The sequence below is a fragment of the Mytilus edulis genome, chromosome 13, assembly GCF_963676685.1.
Source record: "Mytilus edulis chromosome 13, xbMytEdul2.2, whole genome shotgun sequence".
Taxonomy (NCBI): Eukaryota; Metazoa; Mollusca; class Bivalvia; order Mytilida; family Mytilidae; genus Mytilus; species Mytilus edulis.
In genome coordinates this window covers 47,871,363-47,880,783 of record NC_092356.1, presented here as the reverse complement: position 1 = coordinate 47,880,783, position 9,421 = coordinate 47,871,363, and the positions used below count along the sequence as shown (strand labels likewise).

Here is a 9,421-nt window from a genome sequence, read left to right as displayed (position 1 = left end):
TAAAAAAAAACACCCAATAATTCCAGACTGGGAAGTCAATAAACACTAAATACCAAGCGCTATCGACCAAAGGAACAAATGAAAAACAACATTTAATCTGACCATCGCATTTATGGATAGTGTACGTGTGAGTGTATTGGTCGAAAGATAATTCACTACTATAGTCATATGAGTTGCCTGTTGTTGTCATAACAGTGATTTTGATATATTTAGCTAAATATCGATTTCTTTTTATTGCAGTCTTATTTTCATGATGAGTTTATTTTGACTGAATGTGTCCTTTCTTCAATGAGACTGTGGTTGTATGAAAGAGTATTGATCCCTTTTTTGTGACTCCTTCATATTTGTTGTGAAGGGAAAGAGCTTAAATTGGAATAACTCTACTCTATTTACTGTATGTTTTCAAAGAGACACCAATATCGTTGGCAACGTCAAAGTTGTTGATCTAAATAATGTTAAAATAAATTTAAAAGACTAAGCTTAGAGTTTATCACAACATTTTTGAGTGAAAAAAGTATTTGTGCACAAAGTTCAATGACTTTCTAGCAACATTCTATTGATAAATAAAGGCAACAGTAGTAAACCACTGTTTAAAATAAATCGATTGATAGAACACAAATCCGGGTACCAAGTCAGGAATCTGATGTTCAGTAGTTGTCGTTTGTTGATGTGGTTCATAAGTGTTTCTAGTTTTTCGTTTATTATATAGATTATACTTTTGGTTTCCCTTTGAAATGGTTTTACACTAGTCATTTTGGGGCCCTGTATATCTTTCTATTCGGTTTAAGCCAAGGCTCCGTGTTGAAGACCTTACTTTGACCTATGATGGTTTACTTAAATAAATTGTGACTTCGATGCAGAGTTGTCTCATTGACACTCATACCACATCTATATATATACACAAACTTAAACTGAGGGAAACACATAAACTATAAGAGAAAAACAACGGAAGAACAGAAACATAGAAGAATAACAAAACAAACGTCAATGCTACATACATAGACACGAATTATTTGATAACAACTGTTATACAAGTATTTCTGACTTGGTTCATGACATTTTAGGAAAAATTATAACACTTCAGAGATTGTACAAAACAGGACATTTTAAGAAAAAACGATAACACTCTTTGGGTTGAGTTGATAATTTTTTTTTAATTAATACCAAAATGAAATTGCCATAATATTATAAAAAGACCTATTCAAGCCTGAATAGTTCAGCAGTGTGGCCATCCCAACATTTATCCTGACCATCGCATTTATGAATAATGTACTTGTGTGTATGTTGGTCATAAGATACTTCAATTTTATGGTCATGTGAGTTATCTGTTGTTGTCACAACCGTGATTGTATGACCTTTACTTAGATCGATCATGTCCTCGTTGGGAATGAACATTTCGTGAAAGTGATGGCCTGGTGGATCTTGGTTAGTCACGGATGTACGGAAATGTGCATCTGCCTTAGCATTACCGCCTCCAGACAATGCACTTGGTCTCTCTTGAAGATAAGCTCCCATTGTTTCTAAGTGGTTCAATACATCTTTGACGGCTTCTACCTCTTTTCCAATCTGACTTCCTTCACTTGTTATTGGCATGACTGGGTATCTCATTCTGATTTTTCCAATTCCTGGGATATCAGGTAATGTTATACGAACTCCTGATGATAGGACCCTTTTAACGTTGCCATGTTTGTCAAGTACACCAACTGTTCCTCTTGCAGTATCTGCTGCGTCTTTATCGACTGTGGTGTGTGCGGTTTGGTAAAACTCGACCGGAGTTCTGTAGTACTTGTTAAATGATGTACCATTGTATGCTTTGTCTTGAGTAAGACCGCCATTCCTACCATTTTTTGTTACTATATTTGCTTTTCTGTGATCGGAAATGTGCTCTATATTGTACGGATTCCAAGTCATCAAAGGATTCAAGTATATGATTTCTAGTGGAATTGCGTATGAATATCTTACTCCTTCTTCTTTGCAGAAAGGTTTGTGGGTGTGTTCATCTTTACCACACCATTTAATTTTCATCTCGGCTACATTTGGATTTGATGTCTGAGCAACAAACAGATTTCTATCTGAATATCCTCTGTGGGCGTTGAATGTCCCCATGGCCCCTTTCCTTTCGTGTCTAAAGTACCTGTGATAATATCCAGTATTAAGTTCAGTTGCATTTCGTACTCTTGGGTCTAGTATTCTCTTTCCAAATGTGGTATCGGTCAACTTTGCTGGATAGTTGTCTTTCCCTGGAATCTCTGACATGATCCAGTCAAGAACACTGTTGATTGAAGTTCTTCTATCAGGAAATGAACCATATCCATTTTGCCATTCATATTTGTTCCTGTTTCCATTATAATCAGGAGCCAATACAAATCTTGCTGCTCTCGAATGGGCAAATCTTGTTATATTCCATCTGTGTCCAATTCTAGCCGCCATATCGTCAACAGGCTTCATAGCAGATAATGGCAAATCTTTCTTCAATGGATGACAAACTATTCTGTAATTCCATTGTGCATACTCGGGTGTTCCATTTACCATGTTCATAATAGTCGTTGGCAAGTATGAAAAGTTTTCCAAGTGGTGTTTTCCACCAGTATACGATGTAAACCTAATCTTTTCTTGTAGGTCGAACCAGCTTGTTGCATCAATATGATGGCGATCGCTTTCAAATGGTTCATTTAGTGTTTTTGTATCGACGGTCCATGTTCCTTCCAAGTAACATAATACAGGTTTGAAATATGGACGATAGTCTCTGAAGTGAAAGTTTTGGAAGGAGAATGCTCTAAAATAATTGTGCAATTCCTTTATTTGTTCCGGTAATGTACGCTTTCGGAGCACTGATGGTGGAGTAGGTGGTAAAGGAATATCTTCTAGAGCATGATAGGCCTTCGATCTTCTATGGGGCATCCTTAGTCTATAGTCATTGTGTCTTGTTCTAAATTCTACACCATTAAGGTTAGCAGTGAATTCACCCATACCAACGGTTCTGTCATTGTTAGAGTGTTCATGAATAGAACAAACTGAGTTGAATGTATGAGTTGAAACAAAATACGATTTTGTACCATCAGCTGTACTTCGGACCTGCTTGATTCCAGAATCGTAGTTGGATCGTGTTCGTTCTCCCATCGCCAGTTCTGTTAACATAAGTTGCCTTGCCAAATCTTCAAACTTTCTTTCAATGAGCGAAATCCTATGTTCATCTATTGCTGCATAAGAAGCCGAGACAACTAAACAGAATACCAATAGGTACTTCATTTTGGAGACCTGAAATTTAGTTAAGAACATAGGATTAGTATAATACTAGTAACAAAAATAGTTAATTTACAAATGTAACGGGTCATATTGTTAATTTGTTTGTGTGGTGCATGTGTGATGAAAGTGCAATATGTCTAAATATATCTTATGTTTAACAACGTAATTTGTCAATACAAAGTGCAAAAACCAAACAATATTAGAAAATTTCAACATAAACAGCGAAAAAAAAAGAAAACAAAAGCACTGAATTCTCAAAAAGTTCGAAAAAGGAGAAGTCCATAAAAAATGACAAAATGAAACGCTATCAATCAACGAAGCTATCAACGTGAAAAACAACCAAATTGTCTGTTTACTTTAAACTTGAAATGCAGAAAAATATGTAGTTGTGAATACCGCTAGTGAAATTTTGTTGCTTAGCGTTGTTTATGTTTTATATAACTAAACATAGTAAAATGGAACAACTTTTTATCATGAAACCACAGGATTTGTGAAATTGTTCAATATGACTGAGGTATTTCCCTTTCAATTTGTATTATTGAAAGAAAAAACACCCTGCATTTAAATGCATTTTATAAAAAAGACTACTTTAGTTGTTCTTGAGTGAACGGGGAACATATAAATAGGATTAACACTAACTATGTTTAAAGATAGATAGTGTATATCAGACAAACAAAATCATACTTATAATTCATTTCTACTGAAGACACATTTAGCACTTAATCAGTTGTCATTACTTTTTTTCACAATTTAAGATTGAAACAATAACAGGTTATGTTTTTCATCCCTCTAATATATTAATTTAAAAGGGGAATACTTATTATAAAATAAATAGGATGCTTCGTTTAAGTTATTTAATTTTTCTAAAACCTTTATCCAAGAGAAATTAACAGCACAGAACTTGTTCTGACAAATTTATTGAACGTGAAAATAACTGAACATTTACGCGTCCCCGAAGGTATAATGAGCTCAGTAGTGAGAACTTCTGTACTGACATGATTTATAACAAACCTTTATAAAATTGTCTTTTATAGAATTAGAAATTATTAAGAAACTAAATTTTCAACTCCCCCAGGCAAAGTTGAGTTTAGATTGATTTGGGTATTTTTGTTAGGTATTTTTGGGTTATATAGCTCTTTAACTGTTTCGGTTCTTATAAACCTCGGCTTTCAAACATTAAGCTTTGAGCGTCCATGATAAAGGTAAATTTAGAAAAGCGCTTCGGACGCATTTAATTATAAAAGCGTTGGGTTTTTTTTTTTTTTTACAAAAAATTAACAATCTAGAATATAACTTACCGGAATTGCTGGATTCTTAATAGTGTGTGCCTACCTCGGATATCTACCGAAGAAATGCACGTGGAAGTCTGTGAGTGAATGAATGTATTTATACAAATTAAAGCTCGCACCTGTCGCTAATGATACCAACAATAGATAGGGTTGATAAATTTTTGTTTCAGCTGTATATGGAACTTGATTTTCACTCGTCAAAAGTACATTTCGCCAACAAAGAGAGTAAAGGTCATCTTTAGAACATCTACATGCATGATTATGTAATTCGACATTTTTTATTATATAAAAGAAGAATTTTCGTAATAATTTATACTTAATAATACTATATTTTATTGAATTATCATTATTTATTATCATTCTGTTATTGTGCTTCGACATTTATGTCTAGAAAGCAAGAAGTAGCGATCATAGATTCCGGCGTCGGCTTCAATGCCGTCAATGTTTAGGTTCAGTCAGTGTTAATGTGTTTATGGCATCGAATGCTTTGGCAAACCTTCATGGATTTTTTTTGTCAAATTTGAAGAGAAGCGTGTTAAAGATCCATAGACAGTATCCAGAGCAAATTTTGAAAAGATTTATTTTCATTTGCCATATTCTTCTGTTAAATGGACTTATTTTTTTATAGTTAGCTTTTAGACTCAGCCGTCAATAATTTTATCAAACCTTCACGGAATTTTATGTATTTTACTGAGAATTGAACTTTTTAAAAGTCAGCATTAAAATTTTACATTGACAGCAACAATCGTAGGCGAGACACAGTGTTCCAAGTAATTCTTTATGATTTTGTATTTAATGCTTTTTTGTTTTGTGGCCATGAATTGTAACAATTTTGATATTATAAATATAAAATCTATTTTTGAAATACATCAATGATGCTGCTGCAAATGGTGGTCATTTGGAAAAGATAAAAAAAAAGAAAATGAGTCCATAATTTAAACACCATGGGCTGTTCGCACTATCGCATTTATGTTTAGTTCATATTATGGAAAGACACCCTAGTTTGGCAAAAATATACCTGTTTACATCGTAATGTATGTCATTTCTTAATTTTATGCTGCTGGCACAACAACTAACCTTAAACCAAATTTTTAACCTATCGTTAATAAATAAATCCTAAAATGAGATGGACGGATGGATGCAAAGACCGAAAATCCAGCCATACACAAGGCAAAGGGTTATACCAACAATGAAAGCTATGTTTAAGGGCGAAACATGATATCACATATGACCGCTATGTTTAAGTGATGAGGTGATATCACCCATGAAAGTTATGTTTAAGGGTGAAGGGTAATGTCAATCATGACAGCTATGTTTAAGGGCGGAGGATGATTTCAACCAAAACAGTCATATTTATTACAGGAGGGTGTAATGCTTATGTTGTAGTGTCTTGGTAGACAATTACGGTATATATTTCAGAGACTTTACTGTTGCTTTTACGAAAAAGTGCGCATATAATTAGAAATAAAAATTACAGGTTGAAGGAACCTTATTGACAAAATACTGAAGGACGCCTCCGGGTGCCATCTTCGCTAGCCAAGGGTTACGATCCACCCCCGCTCTCTTCACCCTTGGCGGATTGAGCCAACATTTGTGATAACAATGTTGCGCCATCTATCGGAAGATAAAAATCACGCCCATTCCGAATACATTATTATTGACCAATGGTAGAACTTGAACTCTTCAACTTGGAGGTAAAAACACGGTATTGTCTAGATTCTACACACTTGGTAAAGTTTTTCTATGGTCGGGTTGTTGTCTCTTTGGCACATTCCCCATTTCCATTCTCAATTTTATTATGATGAAAAATTTGGAAAGTTTAATTTTTTTGCAGGATATCAAAGGATTAGGAAATAAAAGGCATAGTAAAAGAAAACAGCAGCAGTCGTGTTGCTTGGGACACATATATACATGTATTGTTTGTTATAAAGATATGGTAAAACAATTTACGCCTTATCGTATGAGAGTGAATTAGATATGAGTTCTGCAGATTCTCGAGCATAATTAAAATTATTGATTGCGATATTGATTTAAAAAAAGAGGGACGAAAGATACCAGAGGGACAGTCAAACTCATTAATCGAAAATAAACTGACAACGCCATGGCTAAAAATGAAAAAGACAAACAAACAAAAAACAGCACAAACGACACAACATAGAAAACTAAAGAATAGGCAACACGAACCCCACCAAAAACTAGAGGTGATCTTAGGTGCTCCGGAAGGGTAAGCAGATCCTGCTCCACATGTGGCACCCGTCGTGTTGCTTATGTGATAACAAATCCGGTAAATAGTCTAATTCGGTAGGTCACATTCATGAAAGGGAAGGGGATTGCAGTTACGACGTAAGGAACATATCCGATATCATTTGTGAAACGGTTAATCCATAACAGTCAGCCAATTCGTGATGGCGTCCGTAAAATTTACGAAGGAATAATTTCAACATTCACTAGATTGACTATTCGGGGTGTTGAATAGAAATGACCACAGTTCAGTTTGTGAAAGATGTTTCTTTTTTAAATGAGAAAAGTATTCATAAAATAGAATTTTTAAAGACAAAACGCGCGTCTGGCGTACAAAATTGTAATCCATAATGATTTAAGAAGATGTAGTATGAGTACTAATGAGACAACTCTCCATCCAAGTCACAATTTGTAAAAGGTAAACCATAAAAGGTACAGCCTTCAACACGGAGCCTTGGCTCACACTGAACAACAAGCTGTAGCGGTCCCAAAAATAATCATGGTGATTGTCATAATTATAAATTAACTGTTTATAAACATTATACTTGTTCGAAATACAACGGATTATCTATCCCAGGAATATATTACCAAAGCTGTATTTGGCAAAGCCTTTTAAGATTTTGGGTCCTCCGTGCTCTTCAACTGCGTACTGTATTTGGAATATTCATACTTTTTTATTCGAACGTCACTGACCATTCTTTAGTGGACGAAACACGCGTTTAAATGTACCTAATTGTAATCCTGGTATCTATGAGTTTCTATGTTACACTTTTGTAATCAGGAAGATATTATGCATACTTGATCGATAATTTTTTTCACATCTGTAAAAGGTGAATTTGTCAATAGAAAAAATTATCAAACATATTTAATTGAAAGCGTTTTAAGCTTAGTAAATAGATAAACTTTTATTTTGCTAACAACAATATAATGAATCCCGCTTCCAACTGGACATTGACTTTTGGGGTTCAAATCACCTTCAAATGCAAGTATCGATGATCATCGAGCTATCAATAGGCATTGCAGATTATAGTACAAAGTAATTGTTTTTTGTGTTACATGACGGAACCTAACATTGAAACTGTAATGCAATACGAATAATTTATCGATTCAAAATTTGAATTATCAAAACATACCGACTATTTGATATACCCATGACTTTCAAGGGAAAAAAGTACTGTGATAATATTTCAATTTAATAAAGAAATAAAAAAAAATATAGGTATGCAATTAATATGAATAATAGTTTTCTTTCCAATCCATAATCTTTTAAATGTGAAAATGTGAAAATACTATAAAAATTATCTTCTTTCAATTACGATATGGAAAAGTAAAGCTAAAATTGGCAATGCATGCTGATTAAGCGACAGATATTACGAGATAAAACAATTGCGTGTGTAATGTCCAGTTTCTAATAATCAATCGGAGAAGATATACACTTTTCACATTTATGACTATTAAGATTATAAATTGGAGATAAAGAAAAATAGTAAAAGCGCTTTGTAGTCAAGTCAATCAGTCAAATCAAGTCCAAAATAATAGTCTAGTCCAAGAGTCCAATCCATGTGTCAAGTCTTTGAGTACAGCGTAGTACAGTCAAATTTTACACTTTGCTGAAAAAGTATATATTGATAAATAAAAAATTAACAAATACAATAAGCGAGAAAAACACAATGGTTTTAATTTAATAGACGAATGTTTTCCTGTGGCAAAATTGACTTTGATCTCACAACTCTTCAACTGTTTCGGTTCTTATACATCCTTTGCTTACAAATATTCGGCTTTGGGCGTTCCTGAAGGAAACGATCGAATCTAGAAAAACTCTTCTGACGCATGCAATTTATAGTGTGTTGTTAATTCTTTACAGCACTGGGTCGATACTTTTACTGATGGATTATCATTCCTCTATTCCTCATGGTATCAACAGTACTTCGGTGCTGACATCAGGGATAGGGTAATTGAAAATGTAATGGTAATTAAGTGTAATGCATTACAATTTAGGGACAAAACTAGAATCCCATTCCACTACATTGGTTAGGCAATCGTTTTTAACTGAATCGTAAAGTTAACCTGCCAATCGGTTATGTATCAACTGTATAAATTGAACAGCCGAACTAACAAAGAGCCAGTATGCATCAATTTTGTCAAAATAAGCTAAAAAACTGGCTGCTAAAAGCTAATTATTATTTCACTATTTGCATTTCATTATTAATTGAGCCAAAAAAAAGATATTAGATTTTTTTTATACATCTCGTAGCTAGTGCCCCTTTAAAATAACCCTATATAAACATAAGTATAGATAGTGAAAACGTGCAATTGGAATTTTTATTTAGGTCTGTTTGATTTCAGATTTTATGTTAATCATCATTTTTATGTGTATATTAAGAATGGGTTTTTGTTGATCGAATCAGTAAACCAAATGATTTACCCTGGTTTCACTTTCAAAGTTGACATTCATTTCCTTCTGATATCCCAAGGGGTTAAATTGCAGGTCACATGATTGTTTTAATCTGGTCGAATAATTTACTTTCAGGTGAATAATTCATCAGCGATGCCTTTTTTTCTTATTTTGATAAAAGTTCACTTTCAATAATGAATCATTATGATGGATTTTTTTTTATCTCGTAGCAAATGCCCTCTTATAATTG

At 33.7% G+C, this 9,421-nt stretch overlaps 1 protein-coding gene across 1 annotated transcript; it reads right to left on the bottom strand.

The window, feature by feature from the left end:
• Positions 1–1,163: 1,163 nt before the first annotated feature.
• LOC139501162 (uncharacterized) lies at positions 1,164–4,665 on the bottom strand. Its single transcript, XM_071290152.1, has 2 exons — positions 4,545–4,665; positions 1,164–3,258 (listed from the first exon to the last, which is right to left on the bottom strand). The coding sequence occupies exon 2, from the start codon at positions 3,247–3,249 to the stop codon at positions 1,198–1,200; it is 2,052 nt and encodes a 683-aa protein (XP_071146253.1). The 5' UTR covers positions 3,250–3,258; positions 4,545–4,665; the 3' UTR covers positions 1,164–1,197.
• Positions 4,666–9,421: the final 4,756 nt, after the last annotated feature.